Genomic DNA, 27,208 nt, shown 5'->3' with positions numbered 1-27,208 from the left:
CTCCATCATATGTTTGAGCCAATAATTTTGAATGTGAGTCAAATTTTCCGAATTGGGCAGATGAAATTGAAATAAATATTCAGCAGAACGCCCAGAACTCACATCATAAAAGCACATGAATCGCTAAATGAGTTGGTCATTTATTAAATAACGAAAAATTGTGAATTGCAGCTTATGTCAATTGTTTCATCCAGGAAAAAATGATTTTGAGATTTCTTAAATTTTTTTATTCACAACAAAAGCAATAAATCAATTAATTTTGTATGGTTTTATATGTACCTTCCATAGTAAAAACTGATCAACTGTTAATATCATTGCAAATGCATGGCCGACAAAAAAATGTATTCAAAGTAATAATAGGTAATACTGCCAGTCAGCCAGTCGTACTTTTCAAACATGTATTTTGAAACTCACGATTTGATTTTTTGACCTCACCCATAGTCACAAGACATACCTATACTAAGATTTTGAACAGGTCGCTTTACTTCTTTAATTATGTAATCATGTGTAATTTATCCTCATAGGAGTCATACGATTGACTCGAAAAATTTTGCTGATTCATTAGAAAATTTATAAAATCACAAGTACTTCGAATATTTCCATTTACCTTGGGAATTTAAGACGACTAACTCGGTCCCGCTAAATCCATTTCGCCTTCTGGTATTAATTAACTCGATTAACAAAATGAAAAATCTTATCGAAAAAAGTTCACACTAACACAGAGGCAAATTCACACGAGACAGTCGCAAATCACAACAAAGCGAAAACCAACCCGATTTCCCGCTTCCCGAAAAATGCAGAATAATTGCAGTTCACTCTGCAGCATCGGCATGCCTCAAATCTATTTTTAGAAGCCGCCTTCAAAGGCGTAGGAATATTCTCAATATCTCGCCGCGCCAATAAGATAAAGCTCTAGACAAGGAAGCGCGTTAAGCATGCTGCAGATCGTTTACTCCTTAATGAGGAAGTGAGATGAATAGGTATACAAGAATCATGAGTTTGAGATGAATATTATGGAACAAAGACCCAGTGCCGTACCGAATGGTTTGAAATTGAGGTTGCAATGGATTAATTAAATATCTACTTATTCGATTAGTACTTACGTATAATTTTCAGCATTTTATTTGAGATTTTAGTTGAGAAAAAGCTTTTTTATTCTGGACAATCCTGTGGCCGTGAAGAAGCTTTTTTCTTCAAAAATACGTTTTTCATCGTTTTTGCACTTAGATACATTCACCAAAAGATATGACTTTTATCTTCTACATGAGTAACTAGCATATTCACAAGTTCGAGCCGTCGGCATACAGTACGTACCTACAACAAGAAAATCCTCTAAATAATATTTGTGCATCAGCATTCCTCAACAACTTTTTAAGGTTGCTTTCCTCTCCTGGGTTTTTGTGACCTCAAGACAGCACTAGCCCTACGCAAAAATGTGTCATTCGATACCTCACGAATGAATCTTCTCTAGCCAAAACCTTGGACTTTTTTGGCTAATATCCTTTAGATCCTCCTCTACTAATTCTGTTTTTCTCTTCCAAAAAAATGCGCAAAACTATTGCCGACATTGGCTCTCATAAAAAATATCATCAGTAGGTATCCAAAACATCTGTGCACCTACCTAATGAAGTTTATCATTATAAATCACTTCAACTCCTGGTGTTCCTCAAGGTACCTTATCTGGGCCCACTCTTTTTCATGAGGAAATTTTTCTGTAGCATTAAATTTCATATGGTTCATTTCCCAGAATCCTAAGAGTTCCATAAAGAAAACTGTAAATCTATGAAAAATTAATCTTTGCAAATGATATTTCTGTTGGTTAGATTCAGTAGATATATTTCGTTCATCATAAATATAAATAAGTGGGAAAAATTTTATTTCTCATCCTAGCTATGCCTGACATACCTAGAGTCAGTTTTTTTTTCATTCCGAGACTTTGGTTCTCCAAACTCTAATTCCAACAATTCAATTAAATTCTAGAAACCGTCACTCCCAAATGAACCGACGCTTTGAATGACAAAACTCCATCACATACCTACAGCCACAATCTATTATTGTGAACCTCATGATATGTGTCAATTAGCCCAGAATACAGATTGATAAAACTATTATCTGACCCATCCACTTATTAATTCATGACACTTGTGTGCATCATATACTAATACAAACTCCAACTTGCAGACTCCTCCTACTGCCAGAGAAACAAACATTCTTACATCTCAATTCTGACGTTTCTCCTCCCCTCTCGACCAACAACTAGAAAGTTGGGATCTTGACCACGCCCACCCAACCATTACACGTTCGCTTGAGTGAAATGTTCGAGACGTTCTTCACTAAAAAACGATAAGAGAGACAGAGAGAGATATATGAAGAGATTATTCGATATTTGCCGAAGGAAGAGGGTCTCCGAGAGCCCGAATAAGCATCGCGGCATTATCTACCTGCGTCCGATCGGGTTTGTACGGCCTCAAATTTGGTATACCTAGAGGTTGAATTTATCTTGTGTGAGAAGAAGATTCAAGGGAGATTTGGGGTATTTCGTGCGTTCCGAGGGACAAAAGCGCGGTTATTGTGCGTAGAATCTAGAAGACAGACGTGTGTGGATTAGACAAGGACAGCGAAGGGCATTGACGTCGTGAAAGAGATGAGCGCATGACTTGTGGGCGGAGTCACGTTTAGAACCGAGTAATAAAGATGACTATTTTGAAATCTCACTCAGTTTGACAGGATACTTTTACAAGTGAGCATTTGTCGAGGTGGTCCAGTGCGAGCCTTCAACCTGTTCTGTGAATTCGTTCGTTCATTCGCGAATTGGAGATGGCGTTCGAAGATAGGTTCAGCCCGAACACTGCTACAAGTCCTAGCAGTGACAGTTCAAGGATGAATTACCCGAACTCACCGGAATCATCCAGGACGCAACCTTACACTTGTCTGACTGTTCCGCAGACTCCAGAAAAGGAACATTACATTAATTCCACGAATTCTCCGACTTTCTGTGTGAAATCTGAGCAAGAGAAGAGTTTTATAAGGATCACATCCTTCGCTCTGCCCAGTCCGAAAGATAGCGGCGCAAGGAGCGAAAACGATTCCCCAATATCCTACAGGAACTCACCTTCGCCAAGCAGCAGCATCTCTTCGTCGGGGACCAGATCGCCGCCACCAAGCAACGAACCTACGATCCAAACGTTGAAATACTCAATTTTCAACATCTTGCAGCCAGACTTTGGAAAGAACGCGGTGCAAAAATCGAAGCCACATGGCAGAATAAGCTTCAAACCGTACGAAACCAAACCAAGTGAAGAAATTCCGAAGACTGCTCCCTTGGGTAGTTTGTGTCAGACTGTGTCTCAAATCGGAAGTGCTAAAAGAACTGTTGAACCTGTGAAACCTGCTCTGGGTTTGGTGGCCGAAGGCGAGAAAAAAGAAGAAAACTCTGTTCCTCAGGTGTGGCCAGCTTGGGTTTATTGTACCAGATATTCTGACAGACCAAGTTCAGGTAAGGGAGATGCCAGCTTATTTTTTCAATTCAACCAAGTAACCAAGGTTTATGATCGGAAATTATTATGTATTTGATGTACCTACTGCTGATATAAACAATTCTAATTGACAATATTTTTGGAGTTGAGCTAGTAGAAATTGATTTTGTCGCCATGACAAATGCTGATTGATCAAAAATTAATGGTTTACAGAAACCAGAAGGACAATTATTACATTTTTTTAGCACATTAAGAAAAATTAAATCATTTTAAGTAAATGACCGGAGCAACATTATCCAAAATATTCCAATTATGTGTCTTCATTTGAGGTTTTCCTAGATCTACTAGATAGGTACCTAGTTGTTACGTAGAACCCTGCTTTTATTTCTGTTACTACTTTTGCAAGTGTGAGTTTCCCTGAAAAATTAACGTTTAGTTTTCCAATCGAATTTCGTTTTTTTCCAAGTCAAGAAGCAATAGAAAAATGTGAGAGCTATTTGTATGGACAATAAACACCTCATTGATTTTTCTATATACCTAGATATGTAATTCTAGAACTCGTTGCTTGAATTTAAAAGGATAAAAATAAAGGAATAGCGGAATAGCTTGAGAATAATCTGAAGAGAACTTGATGCATAAGATAATGCGATTTGTGGAATATCGTAGAGTTTCATTATCGAAAAGTCAATTCGAATAGAGGAATAGAAATTATGTTTCATTTTCGAAATAACTTTTGAATTCTTTGATCCAACTAAAATTTTTAAGAATTTTTAACTGTGAAATCAATAAGGCTCTGCTAGGAAAATATTATATTTCTCTTGAAAATACGTGATATGAATTTCATATTATTTTGATTGATTAATTTCCTCGGTAATTTCATTCTTCACAATTAATTTATGGATATGGATACGCCAGGTAGATACTGTAAATTTTGATACTACGATCTATTATTTCATTTTTATAGAGGAATATTCAATTATTCAATTGGAAAAATTTTAAAATTAATGAATATTATAATAGGATCTAATTCCGGGATCTTTAGTTCCGAAATGTGAATGAAAACATTTAAAAATAAATTACTCGAAAATTATAGAGTCTATTAATTTGAGGTGAAAATATCAGCATCATATGTTATCAATTTCATGATTATAATACACCAATTTTTTGATGCATCAAATGAAATACGTTGATTTTTTATAGACAATTTCATGCGAATAACTCTCATCGTTTGTGAGAAAATCTCTGGAGGAAGATCAAGTGATTTATTTGCAAAATCAATATAGGTATAGGTAATAAGCTCTTTCACTTCCTCAGTGGGAGTAGAGTTGTACTGATAATCTTGACTCAAAAAGCATAGCCAACTCAATTATAATTATTCCATCATATTTATTCATTATTAAAAATTACATTATCTAATGTTGTAATCACCGCTAATTTTAAACAAACATATTAGTGAATTAATATCATTATTTGGTATATTAATATTCACTCCTTTCAACTCACCCGAAGTTGAAGGTTGGTGTTCCTTTTTCGAATATCTCCCCACAAAAATCTTCTTCGCAATCATCTTATTTTTCAAAATATAGAAATATCCCACGTCGCTATGAATTTCATTATTTGTTTAATCAGCCACTATCAACAAAATTCCTTCAAAGATTTTTCGAAATTTGCCCGCGATTTTTGTGCAGCTTCTTCAATAGTTTCATCACCCATTATTGTAATATTCATTTTAAGAAACTCAGTGAAACAGATTAGGAAATGCAAGCGATTTTTACAATAGCAATATGGCTACCCTTCAGTGGCGGCGCCAGCTTTCGAAAACAGGGGTGGCCAAGAGGAGGCCGGATTTTTTTGAGGGGGACAAAGTTAAGCAAAATTATAATTCTGATAATCTTTTAGCCTTTGAATGCCAAATTTTAGGGGGGGCAGCAAAATTTCAGGGGGGGGGGCCCGGGATCTTCCTCTCCCCCCCTTCCTGCTACCCTCATTCATCAGTCGTCATGATATTTATAATAATAATAATAATGAATAATACCTAATTTGAATTTAATGTTGAATGCAATCCGGATTTTAAAGTTCGTAAGTTTGAAATATGTCATTTTTACAATCGATTCATAATATCTTCTTAAATTTTTCCAATTGAAATATTTGGTACAGATACACCCCGTTAATGTTTTTTTCTTAGTGTTTTGTAATCTTCTGGGTAACAAATGTACATCGGAAAAAATCATGCTTTTCATTGCCTTGGTATATGATCTACTATTTTATTTCGATATTTGGATTTCACATCCGAATGCGTGAAACATATCTTTTCCTTGAGGAGTGGTTTTTCTTTCAAGAAACCACATTGCTGAAAATATATTATTGCGAAATACAATTACAAGAGAAACTCAAACAATTCCTTGAATGCAAAAAGATAATAGAGTAAAATAAGTCGAATGTTATGTCACATTGACAATCAATGCGTCGAAAATACAACGCGAATTTGTAGCCACGCCAGTGGCGTAGCAATCTAAGCGTACAGTCTCGATGGAAGCTCAATTTTGTAAATAACAAACCGAAAATCTTGCGAACTCGTTTACCCCAATTAAATTTCGAATAGATAACCTCTCTAATTGGCATTTAGGCCCGGGTTTCGACAACAGCGCAATCAAATCCTATGCAAATACATTCAAAATGGGTAGCACATGTGGAATTCTCGGAATGATCGGCATCCGAGCAAGCCCGGGTGATTAGAGAGCCCTCATTTCGTATTCGGCAGCACCAGAAAACGCCACGAACCCCGTCGCATTCCTCCCAGACTTGAGACAAAGAAAAGGGACAATCAGAAAATGTGAAACGGCCTTTATCTGATCGGCCGGAAAATATACAGAAGCACCGGTCGATTATCTACGGAACTGTCAAGGTGGACAATGTGGTGGTTCGATGATTGATACAGGGTGTTGAGTTGAATAATATGCGCGTTCGCGACGCTGACGACTGGACACGTTGACGATGGCCGTGGATTGATGGCGACAGGACGAATTTTGGATTTTTTGTTTTTGATAATGTTGCAGTTTGATATGGAGACAATGGGTTGTTATTTTAGGCTTGGGTTTTAGGGGTTGAGGTATATATCAAGTGTGGACAATCGGTTGTATCGGAATGGTATATTAATTTTCTTTTATTCTTTCTAGAATTAATTAACGACACTTTTTCATAACGACAAACATTATCTGATTAAAAAAGGATCAGTTTCGTTCAGTTTGAGCATTCAAGATGAGCCTTCTTTTCCCAAATTGATATGATAAAACTTTGCTCATAATTTCTGTCTTCAACGTTTTTGAGAATGGTGGTGTCTGAAATTCGAATGGGAATTGTTTCATTTGCCTCCGTAGCTTTTTTCGAGAACTATGAAAATGAAGAAAAGAAATAATGAAAATAATAAAAAATAGGAAAGGCACTGTTGTTTAGTCAGCAGCCTTCAAGGAAAAATCTCAATTTGCTATGTAGCTTCCACAAACGATTTTTGTTCCAAATTCAATTATAATTGACAGCAAATATTAATTTTGCAGACACATATCAATCAGCAAAGTATAACTTTTCCTGCCTAGACAGCATAACTATTTGTCTGCCTAGGCAGCAAAGTGATTATTCTCAATGCGAATAAAACATTCGACATTTTCTGACAATCAATATTTTTCGGCACTTTCCTTATTTCTGGAGGAGTAAATACTTTTAAGTCGCTATTACTGTTCACAATATAAATATAATCCCATATTTCTCCAAAAACTGTCAGATATTTCATAAGTAGTTAAACTATAATTATCATGGACATAAACATTTCCATAACAACCAACAATTGCGATTTCTATCAAATTTCATTTTGATTTATCACTACAGGAAAAATTAAAAAAATGTGAGAATTGTAATAATTTGCAAATACAATATCCTACATCCGTTATCATTATAAACAATCGAAGAAAAAATTATTTGTTCAACTCGGCAACAAAGTAGATTGACTGCCTTAGCTGAAATATATTTCGTAGTTGAATGATTTTTCACTTATAATTTTATGAGTTTAATATCATTTTCTCAGTTTTTGCATAACATTGATCGGCGATCATCTTTGAAAATTCGATGACTACTTGATGAAGGCACTCTAATACGTAAAAAAAAAAAAACTTTATAAATTGAGTATCAAAAAATACAAAATTAAAAAAAAACGTCTGTGATGTATTTGTTGATTTAGTTATTCAATTTATCAACCCCCTAAGGAATAAATTGAAAAATCATTATCATTTTTAATCAAGATTAACTTAACGGTATGATAAAAAAAAATGAATAAATATTCTGTAAAGAACTTCTTTGCATTTTTCGTTCTCTCCATATCTTTCTTTACTTTCAACACATTTTCTTGATTTTATTATTTTTCTGACGCTTTAGTTTCAATTGTGCAGTTTTGGATCATTTATTTCTCATTTCGTGTGTTGAAATTATATTCCTAGACAAAAAAAGAATATATCAGATGGTGAAGGTTTTTGCATAATGAAGTCATAATTTGGATATTTATGTTTCCATAATGTTTGTAAAGCCCTATTTCATAGGGTTTTTTTAAGTATTGAATACTGAATATTATTGTGATTGCTCCAAAAATAGATAGTTTAGTTTATTCAGTACACTTCGGCTCACACTATATTCCATTTTCAATACAAACTATAACACAGATATTGTCATTCTGGATTGATCTACCGCACCTAGTTGATCTATAAATCTATCGGCTCTTTTGATCTGTCGATTCCTTACCGATCTACCAGCCAGTTAGATCAAAGGCGCGTACCAGTTCCCTCCTATTTTTCTAACAATTCTAATCAGGAACGTATTGTACTCCACCATGAAGCCCCTCGACGTTTCCAACATCGCCTGGAGAGGTGGAAACGTCTCATACATCTTTCCCATTTCTATTCATTACCGGCAAAGCGACACGGGTCGACATTTGTCCCTAATTAGAGCAATTGTGGCGCAGTTAGCGAAGATCCCGGGACATTAGGGACAGTATTAACTCCCTTGAAATATGGGCCTGGCGCGGGGAAGGGTAACTGGGCCCTAAATGGGGCCATTTGAGGGCTCCGCGGCTCGTTATCGACTGCGAGGAGCGCCCTTGGACGTCCCCCTCGAATATGTCGCTAATAATGCACTTTTGTTTGTTGCATCCGGAGGATAATGTCTGTTTGTATGTTTGCGTGTTGGGAATTCGGTCGTAAATCAGGGATGGTCCTGGAAGAATCGGGATGGGTGGGGATAACGATTTTCGGGGCATGTGTCGGTTGATGGGAATTGGATTTCGTAAGGTTTTGATTGGTGGTAATAGGCAGTTGGTTAGTTGGAAAAAACTAATAGATACAGCAATGACAACACAAATCATATTAATTATCTTATCTTTAAGTAACGTGAGGTGCCATCTGTTGAGGGAATAATGTTCTATATTCATGCCTTCTATGTGAATTAGACGCCGCGATGATATTTGGACTCAATAAATTGAAAATCATTTTCATTTTAAATCACAATTACGTAAATGGTATAATAAAAATCAATTAATATTCTGAAAGAATATTAATAATATTAAAAATAAATATTTTGATTTTCTCTATGGAAAAATAATCTTTAGTAGTAATGAAATCAAACAGGTGTATAGGTACATTAGTTATTCTTTGCTTAAAAATCCTTGAAATATTTCACATAACTTCATCAGAAGAATCTGAGATTTGTCTGTTGTTAGGGTTTGGTTATTGGTAATTACTTTCAGTCTTCAATTTCTTAGCTCTCTGCTCTCGTGTTTTTTTCATGATAAGGATAGTTTTCCACTTGGGAATCAACAAAAGCACAAGTCAAACTTTCATGTGTTTTCTCAGAAGATTCTCTAATCCTATTCTTCACCAATTTTCTGGATCTACTTCTGCATGGTAGGTTAGAAGATGCCATAAGGGCATCTATACTCACAAACTTCGAGACATCCATCATTTATTGATGGGATAGACATCATTGATTGAAAAAAAAAGTTCGAAAAAATAATTAAATAACATATAATTCCTTTCATTTCATATACATATAAAAATAATAAATTAAAAAATAAGCATCCCCCTTATGACATAGAATGCTAAAAGATATCTGTACTACTAGAAGAAAGACATTAGTTAGATCATTTTGAGATCAAGCTATATTAGGTGATTCTTGGAACACTAGATTTTTTTCTATCCGTTAACTAAGTTTTCACACAAACGACCATGCAAATTGGTTTCCTCAGTGGAAACTGTTGAATTATAATCTTTGAATATGGAGTTTCATGCAGATTCAAGAATCTGAGTCATAAATTATGCAATTTTTCACTAGACAATCAAAATCTGTATCAATAGCTTGTTAATAAGGAAAACTGCACCACTACTCATCATACCAATCAGAGATCTATATCATGCCTACAAGTATCTATTCCGAGCCAGCATCAATCATCAAAACTCATCTCAACTCGTAAACAAAGCATCAGCGAGGTTTTAAACTTAGTCTCCAATTAATTTGTCATCTGCATTGAGTGGCGGTTGACACCTCAAGATTAATATCCTGTATCTGAATATCTGAACATATGTTTCGGCCATCAACACATGGTGTGAAAGCCACTTTTGGCGTCTTCCACTGCACTCGAGTGACTTGCTGATAATAAACACTGATAGAAATTTTGCTCTTGTATCCTGGCAGGATTAACATGTTTACTTTATTTTTGGGAAATGTATCTGAACACTCAAGATTTTATCCTTCGTATATGAATACTGTAATAATTTATATTCATCAAATTTTGTGAAATGGTTTACTATTGTGAGCTCGTTTCTGTTCACCATGGTTAAAAAAACCTCTTAAAAAAAAATCCTTTTTCACAAGTTTGATATCACCGAAATTATTTGGTACATTTCGATAAAATCTGGTGTCTACATATGGATCAATAATTTATGATGCTCCTTCGCAAGAAAGCTAAATACGACTTTTCTGAAAATTCTGAACCCAACGGATAGATATCTTTATTTTTTATGTATGAATGCTTACGTAATAAATGCTGTGATTTGTTCAGCACACAAAATTTTTTCGGTTCATTTTAATCATTTCAAAAAAGTTCCTACGTAATTAAGAATATTCTGTTATATCATCAGCTGTTGTGGAACTTCTTAAATGATCAATTGCTATAATTTCGTGACATAATTCATTTACAAAATTTCTTATTTCGCGAATCAAAACTCACTCCAAAATATAGTACCTATATAAATAATAGGGAGAGAAATAGGGAGAGAATCCGATCAAACCTTATGTTCATCTTGAATCACTAATCTCCACAACTTCAACTATTATTGGTCAAAACTAAGTTCTACCTTTTTTGCAGGTCCCAGATCTCGTAGGATGAAGAAACCAACCAAACCCTCCAACGAGGAAAAACGCCCAAGAACGGCCTTCTCAAGCGCCCAGCTCCAGAGGCTCAAACACGAATTCAACGAGAACAGATACCTAACAGAACGCAGAAGACAACAGCTGAGCGCAGAACTTGGTCTGAACGAAGCTCAGATCAAGATCTGGTTCCAAAACAAAAGGGCGAAAATTAAGAAGTCTTCCTCTGAAAAGAACCCGTTGGCACTCCAGCTCATGGCCCAAGGGCTGTACAACCACTCCACAGTACCTTGCGACGAAGATGACATGCCTATGAGCTAGACATGGAGGAGAACTGCAAGTCTATTTGATGAATTAACCCAGTGAAATTTGAACTATTTGGAATGTTGAAGTGATTTTTATTTATTATATTTTATTATTGGTTTTCTTTATACGTGCAGTGAAAGATCTCATACTGTAGATTAAGACGAAATGTACAAACTGTTAAATATTTGTAAATAATGTATATAAGAGGAATTGCAAGTCTGTGCTTGTACATAGAGAAATGTAGATTATTATTTATTACCGATCATACTGTTCCAGGATATTTTGTTCAGTAGTTTGTCGTCGATGCATGTGTTTTCAATTATTGAATGTGTTGATGCATAAAAAATTATAACTTTTGCCAGATTAGTTAAGAATTAGACTGAAATTTTATAGGCTTAAAAACATGTGCAATGTCAAGTAATTATCTGAACGATTCGTGTAAACAATAAATTATTAAGAATTTTTGACTTTTTTTATTTATTAACAGCTAAGAATAAATAAAAGGTACAATAAAATACAAAACAATACAAAGCGTTTCACAAGGGCAAACGCTTCAGAGCTAAGATTGCCCAATATTATAGAGTTTTACATTTCAAAAATTGAACTTGAAAAAAATTGGAATGCCTGCAATTAAACAAAAACATCATTAACAAAACAAACATGACAATGATATGAATTTCAATATCTAGGGGGGTTGTCAAAAATTTGTTTTGATTTTGAGATTTTTTCTAGGGGTATCGGTTATGCTATGGCAGGGGGTTACCCCCTGGGCGCCCCCTGGATTCAACACTGGTTCTGAGCCCAACCAATAAAAATCTCAAAAATTCGACTATATTCGTCAACATCAAGGTTACTTTCAAGATTGATTCATGTATGTCTTCTACTGCTATAGAAATAGAGTACAACTTCAGCAATCACTTCTTAGATCCAAGTTTAGTCATCTTACCACCTATTTCCCGTTGTTGTCGATGAAGCAGTGTCTGCACAACACTTATCAAGCGTTTGATTTTCTTGCACGGTTTTTCCCCCTCAAAAACAGTATTTCCTCAATACGCGACTCTCGATTTAATTCATTTTTCAAACAACAACACATGTAGCGTCACTTAGGTAATCTTCAATATCTTGACTGAATTAACGCTATGTTCCAAAAATTTGACACACATATTTTGAAGCTGTGTACCTACTAATGAGAAAAAAGTGGTTTGGCACTCTTAATTATGAATTAAAATCTACAGGATGATATTTTTTCTTGAACATCACCTAGAACTTTTTTCGGTGGACCACTAGTAGTTAAGAAAAATTAAAAAAACTCTGATCTAATCCTTTTTGATTTCTTGCATTTATGTGTCGTATCTGCTACCGATATAAAGAAAAAAAATTCAAACAATTCTTTAGTAATACTCAGGAAGATCCAAATCATTATAAAGGTTTGGGAAGTAAGCTGTGAAGAATAAATTAATTATGAGTTTTGGTAGATACTTATTTAGCTGTTCAGTAGCTAGGATTTAATATTCGATAAACTGATATAATCATCACAAAAAAGTATTTTCCTATAGGATTACAAGAAACCCTGTGTTTCTAAAACAAAGCGTTTGCTTGCCCTTGTTTAAAGACCCTTTTTTCCTTAAAATTATTCAAGGAATCTCTTTTTCCTCTGTACACACCCTGTGTAAAGAAATCAATTTCAACTTTAGTGCAAAATTTCCAGTTTATGGTGTCTTCGAAACCATAGATTATCAAGCATAATACCTCAAAAAAAGCATTGAATTCAGTGAAAACAGATCAAGTGGACCCAGCATTTCTGAGTTCGATGCAGAATTTCATATTCATCGCGCATCATACCAGAAGTCAGAACCATGAAAGATTCAAGAAAAATATCGCCAAATAAAATACCCAATATTTTCTAAAAAGAAGTTAGTTCATCGAAATGAGGAGTTCGGTTCAAGTAATCTAATCGAATATCGCCATGAATGTTATTATATATGTAATTATAATCAATGTAATTATTTTGCATATACCTATCCACATCCTAAATTTCAACCTTGTCGACTTTATATTGTTCCGGAAATATTGGATAATTTTTTGTCGATATCCTTTTTCGATTTCCTTAGTTTGTAGTTATACTTATGGCAATGTTTTTTTCTATTTATTATGATCTCAAATTCATTGAATGGTTTCTTAGGAGAAAAAAGTTTGTTGTTTTTGAAATGTTCCTGGTTATACTGGGTGTGGGTGAGTCTTTGACTTGTACATATGTTTTAACAGTAGATTTGTTTTCATATTAAAAAATTATGGCCTTCTAGGAAGTATGTCAATCATAAATACCCTAGTATTCTAATCGAATACCAGAAAAAAAGATGTATTCAATCACAAAAAAATTTGTCTAGTATGTAGTGATATGTTTCGATGTGAACTTGAATGACCTGAAGAATACAAGGTTCGATAGAGCAGTCATTAGTGGGATTTTAAGATCTTGATTTTGATTAGTTCTTTTCATAAGGAGACTATTTTGTGAAAACTTTAGTGATCATGAATTGTTCAAAACAGATTCCTAACTATAATGAAGTATCTTCATAATCAGAGCTCTACCAAAACTTAGTTATTGGTGATTAAATTGTAGGAGTTGAGATGAACTTATTCAAATAACTTCATTTTCAAAATAAGTTGGCTAGTGTTTCAAATTTAAAATTTGTTTCGTGACAACAAAGCTGTGGTGGCATATTGCATAAATGCAACTGTCTCGAAGAAGTACTTTGCCTCCTACCCAATTTTTAGAATTACTCAAAAACTGCGCATTATAGGTACCATAAAATATTAGGAATACTTTCATTTTTCAAAACGGTCAAATCTTCTTCAATGAGCATTCAAATTACTTAGTATTGTGTTCTTTGAACTCCCGGCATTTTGTGGAATGTAATGGTCATAATGAAGAAACTGAGAGATTTGGATGGAATTTTCGTGTTCAATTGAAATTATATTCCAAAAATTATTTCCTTTGATAGAACCATTTGAGAGATAACAGAAAAATATTTTTTTAAATGGATTTTTAACAGCCTGTATCTTTTCTCCGAGCCGAATCGGAAAAAAGGGTTTCTTTTGACCTCATGAATCTACTGTTGAATATATATACAAGTCAAAGAATCACCCTGTTAATAACAGATTACTCACCAATCGGCCATAATCCATTTTTGGTATACATGGATTTTTATTCTGCAATATCTGCTCTACATGTTTCGCCTGGTTGGGGCATCATCAAGAGCTCTATAATTAGTAAATAATAAATGTGTGGTTTCCCCGCAATTACAAAAGGAGACTTACTCGTCTAAAAATATACAAATAGTATGTATCATCCAGCTTCCGGTTTTCAGAATATTAAGAGGATTGAACAAGATTTCCTCGGTTAAATTTAAGGTCTAATATAATAAAATCATTTTCCACTTTAAACATCTAAAACTAAATTGACAGCGTCAAATATTTGACGTAATTGACAATTCACAGAGCATCAACACATCGACATGGCATTTGACACATTACAGGAACGTTCCGAACATATATGATAAAAACAAACAATATCATAACAGACTCTCGAGAATGGGGTGATAGCTGAGGTGAGATTCAATTTGGGTGTTTAGGCATTTGTTAGGATACAATTTTAAATTTTCCGCAATCTTATAGATCTCCACCAAACCAAGCTGTGTAGAAGCTCATCATTTTCGTCTTTGTCAAAGTCATGGTTCATAACAGTGATTCCCAAAGTGGTCCAGGGTATCGTGAAGAACAAATGGGGGTACACAATTTGTTAATGGGGGTCCACGAAAATTTTTCTGGTTTCGATTGTAAATAACCAAAATATCGGCTTGGCTTCACTCAATTTTTACCTATGTAAAACTTATCACATGACTTACAGATCTTACAGTTAAGCTTGAACACACCGTTTTTTTCCAAAATTGGAGTCTTATCCTTACAATTTAGTAGATGGTTGTAAAGGCAGTTGCCCTGAACACTAAGTCTATGTTATATACCCAAACATCGTCGCAATGGGATAACATATCCTACCGTAAAATGGTAGTGACACCCTGCTAACCACAAATTTGCTGCCCTTAACACTCAAACAGATTGTTAAATTTACCATTGAGCAAAAACAATTTTGATAAAGAGTTAGAAATAATCAAATACATAGCTTACAAATCAAATGTGGTGTACCGTTTGTTGATGTTTGATTGTTTGGAAAAAAACGGTGTGTACAAGCTAAACTGTAAGTCATGTGATAAGTTTTACATAGGTTAAACTTTTAGAGCCCTAGGCACAAGGGTATCGGAACACATAAGGAACTATAATGATAAAAGTTCCTTTGGAAAACATCTGAAAGTTAGTAACCATGACTTTGATAAAGACGAAAATGTTGAGCTTCTAAACAGCTTGGATAAGAGTAAACAGCTTGACTTGATGGATATCTATCTATGAGATTGCGAAAAATTTGAAATTATATCCTAACAAGGTTGGAATTCGTTACCAAATGAAGTAGTGAACTCACCCGGTCTTAATGTGTTCAAGAATCGGTTAGATCTTCTTAGATGATGTGATGTTTCGATGTTTGATTTAGTCTAGTGGTATATTTAATTGTGTTGGTTCTTTCGGGATTGCGTAAATTTCGATTGAGTTTTTTGGTACATAGTGACCTTTTTATTTTCTCCACATAATTAAATTTTTTTTCAAATAGAATTTTGTGTTCATTTTTGTTCAATTTATATTCTGAGTCTTTTATAGGTTTTACCTCCACTTTTCTGTAAATAAATGAATAAACAAATTCCTAAACACCCAAATTGAGTCCCACCTCAGCTACCACCCCATTTTCGAGAGTCTGTTATGATATTGTTTGTTTTTATATGTTCGGAACGTTCCTGTAATGTGTCAAATGCCATGTCGATGTGTTAATGATCTGTGAATTGTCAATTACGTCAAATATTTGACGCTGTCAATTTAGATGTTTGTAGTGGAGAAAGATTTAATTATATTAGACCTTAAAATTAACCGAGGCAATCTTGTTCAATCCATTTAATATTCTGAAAACCGGAAGTTGGATGATACATACTATCTGTATATTTTTAAGTAAGTCTCCTTTTGTTATTGCGAGAAATCAAACATTTATTATTTCCTAATTATAGAGCTCCTGATGATGCCCCAACCAGACGAAATATGTAGGACATATATTGCAGAATAAAAATCCATGTATGTACAAATTGGTTTTATTACATCACCCTGTAAATGTTTATGTATTCATTTTTGATAAAAAAAATTGATTTGGACCTGTTGAAAGATTTCTTCGATTAACTCCGACCCAGATAAAAACTATCTAAATCTCAGCTTCTTAACCATGATGGTTTGAAAAGACAAAGTTGGTTGAAAATATATGTATACATATGATTAAAATTTCCTCTTCCTATGAAAATGAAGCAAAGAATCGGTGACAGCTATTGTTTTAGTCCAAATAACAAATGAAGTTGCATTTGCAAACGCAGATGTTACCTGTAGATCACCTACACTTATTTGCACTTATTTGGGGGTTATTTATTCACAACTATTTCAGCAGATTTATATTTAATATATTCATTAATAGTTAAATTATGCATTCAAAAAAGTTTATTAATAGAAAATAAAATATTTGTTCACAAGGTATTTGATAATCTTAATATATATATTTCTTGTGTGCGTGTGTATGTGACTGAACTCCTCCTAAACGACTGGACCAATTTTGATGAAATTTTTTTTGTGTGTTCGTGGAGATTCGAGAATGGTTTAGATTTACAGTTTGGTCTACTGGAAAATGTTTTTTCAATTAATTTCTTATTTATAAGGAGTTGTTGATTTTGGAATGTCAAACGATGACATTTTGTGGCTTAGACATAGAAAATCCGTGTTTTTCTCACGGCCAATTGTACGTTGCGTGTTCCAGAGTTGGAAAACCATCGAGTTTGTTTGTTTATACTCCTCATGGACTAACTAAAAATATTGTACATCCAATGGCATTACGATAAATTAAATTTTTGTAAATTAAAAAAAAATAAATATATATGTTATAAAATGTTTTGAGTGCAAGCTTTTTCACCTTTCATTAAAATGAGTTAAAGTTTTCATTTACGATGCTGTTATTTATTTAACAAAGTAATAACTTTTCAATAATAATTTTCATCAAAGCGGTCCAGATTGTTTCAGCTCATTAAAAAAAGTATGAAATTAAAGACGTGTGTACAGGACAACGTCTGTCGAGTCCGCTAGTATTTAATATATTTCGGTTATAAATAATTTATATGAACTTACGTTATCTCCACAAATAACATGAATTCATTATCAACAAATTTTCAACTGGTAGTTAACGAACATTTGCTATTTATAAATAAACTCTTACAAGAATTCAAAAATTTATTCACTCAGAATAAAGGATTTATTAATAATAAACAAACTAACATAATTCTGGCGATTCAATCTGTGGAAAAGTTTAAGGACACATCCCTCAAAGAGAAGCGCATCTCCTTGAAGGATCTGTCCTTGAACTTTTCCTTCAATTTGAATTTCCTTTTTAAACATAAAATCTGTGTTACTATGGGCTTATTGAACGCCGCTAAGCACATCTGTACTGAATTTTGGGTCTAGACCGTTTGTACCTGTTTAGTTATTATGATTGATTGATTGATGATTATTGATGTTGGCAGAACAATGGTTAGAGGGAACAGATTCGATCAAGTAGACTAGGGTTCAAACCCGGATAACCTCAATATGAACTCTAAAAAATTACCTAATTTGGCAAACGGTTCTTCTCAGACCCTAACAGTCGGATAATAGAAACAACCAAAATAATTATCTGAGAAATAAGTTAACCATTACTGAATTGAAATATTTTTTTTATTCAGCATGGATACATATTACATATAAATAAGGTTTATTAATTATTACTCAACGACATATTAACCTCAACCATATTTATTTCCTTCAAATGGATATTTCTTCAGCATTATTAATATAAGTTATGAGTAAATAATTGAAGTCTAATAATAAATGATGATTATTGGTGGGATTTAAAATAAATTATTTATTTCCATGAAACTAATATTTGTTTGTACATATATCCAATAAATGATTCATTAACTATAATGCATTTTCGATAATATCAAATAATCACTTCTCTCAGTGTAACATGTGCAAAATAACAATTCAAAAATCCACCTCCGCGAACTTCAAACTCACGTCAAAGACCTACCTCGTACATTTCTCTTTCTTCATCTAATCCAAACTTTGTATACCAAAGTATGATAATCGAAAATAACCAACCGAAACGATCAAATTAAATAATTCGAGTCCCTATTTGGCCTCCTTCTGTTAATCCCAAAGAGAGCGCGCGGAGGAGCAACAGAGGCTGCTGCGTCTCCGAACGTGAGATAGGAACTCGTAATGTACTTAATGTTTTATTTAAATGATGTTGGCGGCGTTATAAATCAAGAGACCACCCGGGTGGTAGCGGCGCAACCGGACACCGCCACTAGCGCCAAAAATGTTAACAAGACACGTGACAACCGCCGGCCGACGCGAGGAATTGAGGGGGCGGGAGACGCAGAAGGAGGTTGAATTGTTGGGTCCTCGTTAGTTTTGGGGGATGCGATTGGACGTGCCGCGACCCGTCTGACGCGGACAATTCGGAGGGACCACGTACTGGACCTTGGGGAGCGCGAAATGAAGAGTGGTGTCGTCTTTTTGCCAAGTACAGGGTCAGGGACGGCGCGAGGTTGGATGGCGAAAGACTTGGAGAAAACGTTGTAATGTTTGAGTTGGCAGTTTTCGAAAAATCAGGACTATTCCGATATTTTCTATCTATATTTTGGTTTGCTTGTGCCTGACTTTTTTATGTTATCTATGCTTTTTATTGATCTCATTGCGTGGTTTAGTAGGTATGTATCACAAGGGAATAGCTGTTTTTCGAGCTGATCCAATATCAATTCGATGTCCTGAATTGAAATATGTAATATATTTTTTTCACCTAGGAGCTCAAATTTTTAAGATATACAATTTTAGAGAAATATAAGTTATAAGTAAATATAAGTTATATAATATATATTATTCTCAACTTGTGATTTTTTTATTGGAGAGAATATTTATTTGTTTCTTTATTTTCTGTTTACAGGATAGTGAATTCTTTTAATTTTCCTTTGCATTGAGTTAAATAGATTTATTTTAACTCATTTGTACCTTATAATAATATTATTTTAACTCAAACCCGTAAGTGTAGTGAACAAAAGTAGATACGAAATTTTTATTTTAGTTATACAAAATATAACATTATGTCGTACTCACAAACAAAAAAAAAACATTGAAGAAATCATATAGTCATTCAACACTTCGAAAGCTGCTTTTCCGCGATATTCTTGAATGTTTTTTTAAACAGTCCCTTTCAAACCCGAGCAGTAGTCTGCCATCATGTGCATGTCCCATCTTCCTTGGCAGCGGTCCTCCATAACTTTAATATCTTGGTGAAATCTTTCACCTTGTTCCTCATTCATGTCTACTAAATTTTCTGGAAAACAAGTGGCTGTGTAAATAGTGTGTTTTGATACTCATTTGAAACTATTAAGCATCTTTTTAACCATTTCAACATCGATTTGAGCTTTATGTTTGCCTAGAAAATTTTCTACAACTGTAAGAAATGGTGTCGAAGCTTCTCGTTCAACTTGATTAATTGAATTTATGGAGACAGGATCCTTAATTAACTGTCTTATTTGTGGACCGTCAAATTTGATTTGTTCTGTGCTCAACTGATGCATTTTTTTCCTATATGCAAAATATGACCCATACTTATAAGAGCGTTTACAAATTGCTTCATTGAGCCCAACTTCATATGTAACGGAGGACGTATGATTGTTTTCTCTTTCCACAAATGACTTAATGACTTTCTTTTCCTCAACGTCCATGTTTTCTCTCTGAGACCAATCTTTTCTAACCCTTTTGTCCCTACTATCCCAGAGGCACAAGAAACACGGATAATTTGTGTAACCACTTTGCTGCCCAAGAAGAAAGTTTACCTTTTGAGGCCTACACAAATCATCCATTGATGTGTGTGATACTTTATCTTCTGCGCGACCAAAGCTATAGGATATTATATTCTTCTTTCAGTTTCGTTGAGTGAGCAAGTGGTATTGAATCATATTCACTCAATTACAGACTGACAATAAAACCTACATTCCCTACATTAATTATTATAAAATAATTTTAGAACTCCCATAAATGAAACCCACATTAGTAAATAAGTTGAAGTATCTAAAAAAGTAGAGCTGATAGAGAGAAACTGTTTCAATGTATAGATTTAGCATCCCAAATATAGTTAAAATCAGCTCCAAAATCCCAGGAACTAAAAAAAAATTTTTTGTTGCCCTGTATATTGTTTCGAATCTTGTTGTGTGTTTACTTTCTCTATTATGTTTATATTATATTCATTGAATCAGTTTTTTTTTAATGACTTTATTCCCATTTTACTGAATTCCATATAGCCATTTCAAATTTTCATAATGAGCAATGCACCCATTCAAACTAAAGTTTTTGAACCACAAGATATACTATAATATTTAAACCTCGGAAATGAACTACTTTTTCAAAAACAAAACATTTATCGATAACAACATGTAAAATTTCCTTGCGTTCAAACACTGAACTAATAATAACATTAGATATTCATAATCAAAGTTTACAGATTACATGAATTAAACAAAAAGTAGTCACTCAAATTAAACTATCGATTTATATGAGGGAATAAAAGAACAAGTAAATTTTTAGCGCTCTCAACGGTAGTTTCAATAGCGAATTCGTAAAAAACGCTATATTTTGAAATTAAGTTAGGGCAGTGTTCTCATTTGTCTTAAGCAGACTTAATGGTCAGGTTCGTCATACCACTCATATCAAACCTAATTCATTCAAGTAACGTTCTGCACATCTGTAATATATATTTTTGAACTATATGAGATGAACAAGAGATAATCTTTTTCTTTGGGTGTTATAGTTCATACTCCGGAGGGTAATACATTCCCGGGCACGTCCTGGATTCAACAATGCCCCACTGTAAGGAAAACCCTAACAGCAACTTTTTGCGCATAATATTTCTAGAAAAAATACAACAGGCGAGAAAAGAATGTAATTACTTGTCCGGTGGTTTAATTTTTCATTGTCTACTTGAATTGTTGAACGTAGTCCAGGTCAGAGAGGATGAATTTCCTGAAAAATGTTTCACATTTGTGGTACTTATGCCGCGTTGCAGTTATATAAATTCTTCGACCTCAGGAATAGGGTTAGTTTAGAAAATAATTTGGAACATTTCACTTCAATTGAAATGTCGTTGTTGTTGTGGAATAAAATTCGCAGTAGAGTTGAATATTCTTCAATATCTCACACAAAAACTCAATTCCTATCTTTAGTTATATATATAGTGAGAAATATGATGCCAAAAGGGAAAGAATGCGATGTATGGTGTACGAAGTTGTACAATGACTTCATCTTATTCTTTTTCATTCGCAAATTAAAAATATTCCCTTTCTACTATGTAGATTTTCTTTCAAGGAAATTGTGTGAAAACCCCATAAAAATCCGTGATTTGTAAGAAGAAATATCTCTAACTTCGTTTTGAACTGAGCAGCCACGTGGTGGTGATCCTTGGAAATTTTCTGATTCATCGAAAAAAAAAATAGATTTTCTAATTTATTGAAAAAAAAAACTTCGGAACTATTCCAAAGACAACAGACAACTGATAACCAAGTTGAGATTAGGCTGGTATTGATCAAATAATACTTTGAAGTGTGGTATTTAACGACGCAATAAGCCTATGATGAACGATCGTTCAAAAGGTCATGACACCAAGTTAGATATTTCTCAAATTTTTGTAGTGGGATATTCATAGAGTTGAACAGGGCTTATACTTCGAGCGATATTGAAAAAAGTCCCATCACAATGATAGTATTTTTCACGGGCTATCGAAATATGTTATTGGAAAAACTATCGAACCAAGGCATGGAAAGTTAATGAGGAAAAACCGTTCTACTAAAAAGAAATGTTTTTGCAAAATTGAATAGTTTTCAAAATAAGAAGGTCTAGAGACAATTTCCCACTAATTATTTTTTCATTTGAACTTCCAGTTTTCTAGGAAAAAGAAAATTCTTTCCTGCATATATACTTCAATATATTTTCCCATATTTTCTGAACGTTCAATCCATTCTGAATCAGAATAATATGTCAATATAGTGATAGTTTTATATTTATTTCAAGCTATTCCATTCAAAATCAACCTGAGGAAATTCAGATTCCATATTCGTGAAATATATCCATGTTGTCTATGGTTGTATTAATATTAGATTGTTACATTCCGAAGTTTTCAATCTCGATTATAATAAAAGCTAAAATATAAAGCCTAAATTTCCATTCAAATTCATTTCAATCCAGTGAATTGCTCACGTGAAACAGTCTCTACCGAAATGTATAAATGTTTTCAACAATCACTACCATGAAACTTTCGATAAACTCTTTGTTAGCCTTTCAAAACCCCTATATTTATCAACAATGATTTTTGACGATGTCTCACTTGTCATACAAGACAAATCAACGTTTTCGAAAAGCTTTCTACGTGCTCCCTCATCATTTTGATTCGAACCCATCATCTCTTAATCTCGTGAATTTGTCAAATCGATCGGTTCATTATCCAACAAATTCCGCTGTAACTCAAACGCGGCACGACACCTCGAAAAATACATTACAACCAATAATATTTACATGTCTTAACTGATATTCCCCGAGAATGTAATCCATTCGCTTCATATCAAACAAGAAGTCATTTATATCGTTAGATATGCTGAATAAAAACGATATTTTACCACATACTGCGCCAAGGAAAATCTAATTTATCAGTGATATTTCACGGTCAGGAACCCAAGGAGTGTAATTCGGAAATTCTTGTTTATTAATAACGAACCTTTACGGTAAGTTCTCTTTTGAGCGATTGGTCTCTTGAAGTCACTGCGGGGATCGACTGAAAATTAGATATAACGTGCTGGATCAATCTTAAATGACAAGAATTGTACATGAATTATATTGGTAATATTTAAAGAACAGAATTAATTTTGAACTATAACGACAGAAGAAAGAACCACCGAAATCAACAGACATAAACAAGTTCAAAATTTGTTATTTAAAGCGTCCAAAAATTGGAACAGCAAATTTTATATCTTATTTTATAATTTTTTCAAATCACGGACTACAGGATAACCTACAAAAACTTTGGTCCATGGAACAGAACAGGAGGACTGGAAGTAGATACATTGTATGCGGCATGGATAACTATTTCAGTACCAATAGAATAGTGCAACATAAAATGATTGCATATGACGCGTTTGTTCTCCAAACCAACCAACCAAAAATGAATAAATAATCTAAAACTGTACAAATTGAGTAAACGGTGAATTAATTGAATAACAAAATTAACATAAAGATAGACGTGTTCCGAAATTTCTGTATGTTTTAAAACAATTTTTTCTCATCAGTGTCTTATTTTATTCATTATTCAAAAACTTATTGAATTTACATTTGAAAGATCAGTTAGTGCAATGTATATAAGTGAAATGGATGTACAAGTTAGGAGTTTTCACTACTTGTATATATTCATTTCACTAACTTGCATTTGAGGACACCGTAGGCTTACTCTTCTGTGAAATAGGTATACAAATCAATATTCACAATTTAAATAACAATTTTAGAGAATTTAATTTTATATTTTGGTTGTTGTTGATTGTAATCAATGAATAATTGTTTTAAATTATAAAGGTCAAATGAGTCTACTTGAAAAAGCAATCTAATTAATATAAGTTAGCCTACGATGTCATCAAATGCGCAAGTTAGTGAAATGAATATATAAGTTGTGATTTTGTTAATTCAGTACGTTCTTAAATAATGATATATATATATATATATATATATATATATATATATATATATATATATATAAGCTGTAATGGGCTCGTCCATAAGAAAACCGTGCAGCATCTGCAGGAACTCCAGCTTCCCAACAATGCTATCTGTTGGATGCAGAAGGCCGTTGTACTGGGGACGGTTAACATCATCCGCCAGGTGCTTTACTCCTATTGAAGGTGACGACAGGATTTTTACCTTGGTGCTCACACCCGGTTGATCCTATATAACCACGAAAGTGTGAAGGGAAAAAAAAAAAAAAAAAAAAAAAAAAAAAAAAAATATATATATATATATATATATATATACAGGGTGAGTCTTTGACTTGTACATATATTTTAACCGAAGATTCTTGGGGTCAAAAGAAACACTTTTTTCATTTACCATTTTTTCCGATTCGGCCCTGTTAAAAAGATATAGCCATTTTAAATTTTCATAATGAGCTAATTCACCCCTGGTAACCGGAACACTGAAGTTTTCGCAAGTATAAGATATACAATTTGAACCTTGGAAATAAGCTATTAAATTGAAAAAACCATCATAAACTCACTTTTAACATTCCATTTGTTGAACAAAGTAGTATTTTTAATACAATAAATGAGTTATCCCAATTTCACTGACGATAAAGATTAAATATTTTTTTCTTGATTTTCTATTTCATTTTCGATAATCATAACGAATTGAGATCGCTACCACCCATATTAGCTTAGCTCTGATATTCACAATTCATATCCATTCATTTATTATATCGCATTTATAATATATCGTTGTTTATTTGATTTCGAACTAGAATTGCAATTTAACCTTACATTCTCAAATAAATAATATTCATCTGTGACAGTTCTACTCAGACTAGTAGTCTGTGGTTTTAAGTTTTAACCTCAAATTTCGAGTGTTGCAAATTTAAACACAACAGTTCGAATAATCTATGTTCTAACTTCTAACCTAAAATCTAAAATATTCATTTAAAGTTTACACTGTTATTGTCTTATGATATTTGATAATATTATATTTGCATAAAATGAAAATCATCGAAGATTTGAAGAAACCCAACAGAATATTGAAGTTCCATACATATTTTCAAGAAATTTAAAAACAATTTCCAAAATAATGGTGTCGATACAAAATAAATAAGTATGCATTCTGATAGAGAGTAATTCCTTTATGAAATGAAGCATTTGATTTGTGCCAACTATCTCATGAAAATAATGATCTGTATCAATATTTTTGAAGCCATTAGTGTGAAAATATGGAAATGAAGTTTTATGGCTCTGTAATCAATGGAAAATGTTAGACTCCACTTGTTATGAAATTTGTTCTATAATATGTACCTGCATTATAGCCAACTCTACTTGATTCATCTTGATTTCGCCATTGAAAATAAATGAGAAGTAATTAATATAAATATCCACAATTGAATATCCTGTTTCTTTCAACTCACCTATTTGTTTTCATATTAAAACAATTATGGCACTCTTGGAAGTATGTCAATCATATGCTTTAGGATGAATTTATGGAGTAGCAAAAGAATAAAAGTATTTAATCTCAATCACATGAAAATTTGTCTAGTATGTACTTAGTGGTATGTTTCGATGTGAGTTTGAATGACCACAAGAAGAATACAGTATTGTTCGATGGCAGTCTTTAGTGTGATATTGATTGTTGTCATTAAAATGGGACTATTTTGTGAAAACTTTTTTAAACATGGGCTTTATGGTAAATCTGGACTTTTCAAAATAGAATGTTGATTTTAATGAAGTATCTTATTATCTGAGCTGTGTCAAAGCTCAGTAATTTGTAATCAAATAGAAGAGTTGAGGTGAGCTTATTCAAATAACTTCATTTTCAAACTAAGTTGGCTAGTACTTCAATTCTAAAATCTGAGACATGACATCATAGTAAATATTCATTTCTGTGGTTTTTTTTTCCACAACAGAACAGAGTTGCATTTAGCTAAAGTACCCAATTTTTTGAATTTCACAGATAATTTTTTTTTTTTAAGATCAAGTTACTCGAAAACGGCGCTTTGTACGAGAAAATATGAGGAATACTTTTATTTTTCAAATTAGCCAAATATTGTTTAATGAACGTTCAAATTAATTTCAAGAGTTGGGTTCTTAGATTTTTTGGTATTTTTATGTGATGTAATGTTCATAATGAAGAAACTGAAAGATGTGTAGGGAATCTTGTGTTCGGAGAAGATGTATCACATCAAGGAAAAGCTATATTCCAAAAATCATTTCCTTCAATAGAACCATTTACGAGATATAGCCGAAAATCACATTTTTTTATCGATTTTCAACAGCCTGTATCTTAGTAACCGGGCCGAATCGGAAAAAACTATAAAGGAAAAAAGTGTTTCTTTTGACCTCAGGAATCTTCGGTTAAAATATATGTACAAGTCAAAGACTCACCCTGTATATATATATATATATATACAGAAATTCCAAAACGTAGGTTCTGTTATGGATCGTCTATATGGCTTTACATTTCTGAATAAAATATTTAATTCAAAATTTGGTATTTTGATCCAATAACAAATATGAATTGTGGCTCAAATATTTTATTCAAAAATAAAAAACAATATAGGCGATCCATATTTATTTACCGAAATAAACTCCATTATTTTACCGAAATAACAATTGGTGCCCCACGTTGGGCGCCAATTGTTATTTTTGGCTGTTTGAAGAATAGAGATTTTTAGATTCAATTAGGTATTAAAGTTATGAGTTTTATTTCCAATTTTCATCATTAATTAAATTTTTCTAATTTCCTAAATTGAGCTTTTGAACCTGCCTGAGAAAAGTTAATAGAATATCGAAAAGTCAAGATTTTTTTTTGTTATTGGATCGAAATATCACATTTTAAATTGAATATTTTATTCAGAAATAATATTGACGATCCATAACAGTACGTCTACCTTTAGGTTTGTTTTGTTATTCAAAATTCATTCACCGTTCCCTTAATTTGTACAGTTTTGGATATTTCATTTTTCTTTTGGTTATACATCCGTCTTTTGTCAAGTTCTAGTGCAA

At 33.2% G+C, this 27,208-nt stretch overlaps 1 protein-coding gene and 1 long non-coding RNA gene across 3 annotated transcripts in view; both read left to right on the top strand.

Annotated features, from left to right (window-relative positions):
- Positions 1-2,436: 2,436 nt before the first annotated feature.
- Positions 2,437-11,648, top strand: LOC123671042 (segmentation polarity homeobox protein engrailed-like). Its single transcript, XM_045604685.1, has 2 exons — positions 2,437-3,496; positions 10,879-11,648. The coding sequence occupies exons 1-2, from the start codon at positions 2,818-2,820 to the stop codon at positions 11,199-11,201; spliced, it is 1,002 nt and encodes a 333-aa protein (XP_045460641.1). The 5' UTR covers positions 2,437-2,817; the 3' UTR covers positions 11,202-11,648.
- A 4,506-nt stretch (positions 11,649-16,154) lies between these two features.
- LOC123671038 overlaps positions 16,155-27,208 on the top strand; it is a 67,009-nt gene continuing 55,955 nt past the window's right edge. The window contains exons 1-2 of one of the 2 annotated variants that reach the window (XR_006746043.1): positions 16,155-16,295; positions 16,352-16,415. This is a non-coding gene — a long non-coding RNA (uncharacterized LOC123671038). Of the gene's footprint in view, positions 16,296-16,351; positions 16,496-27,208 lie in introns of those variants that run through there. The other variant, XR_006746042.1, reaches the window with a different exon arrangement.

Source organism: Harmonia axyridis, chromosome 1 (assembly GCF_914767665.1).
Source record: "Harmonia axyridis chromosome 1, icHarAxyr1.1, whole genome shotgun sequence".
In the NCBI taxonomy this organism is placed as follows: domain Eukaryota; kingdom Metazoa; phylum Arthropoda; class Insecta; order Coleoptera; family Coccinellidae; genus Harmonia; species Harmonia axyridis.
This window is presented reverse-complemented; position numbering and strand designations above follow the sequence as displayed.

What these genes read in the sequence shown, in the direction of transcription:
- LOC123671042 (XM_045604685.1), top strand. Translation starts at nt 2,818, where the DNA reads ATGGCGTTCGAAGATAGGTTCAGCCCGAACACTGCTACAAGTCCTAGC. An exon ending in TTCTGACAGACCAAGTTCAG is followed by an intron (nt 3,497 to 10,878) that starts GTAAGGGAGATG and finishes CCTTTTTTGCAG; the next exon opens with GTCCCAGATCTCGTAGGATG.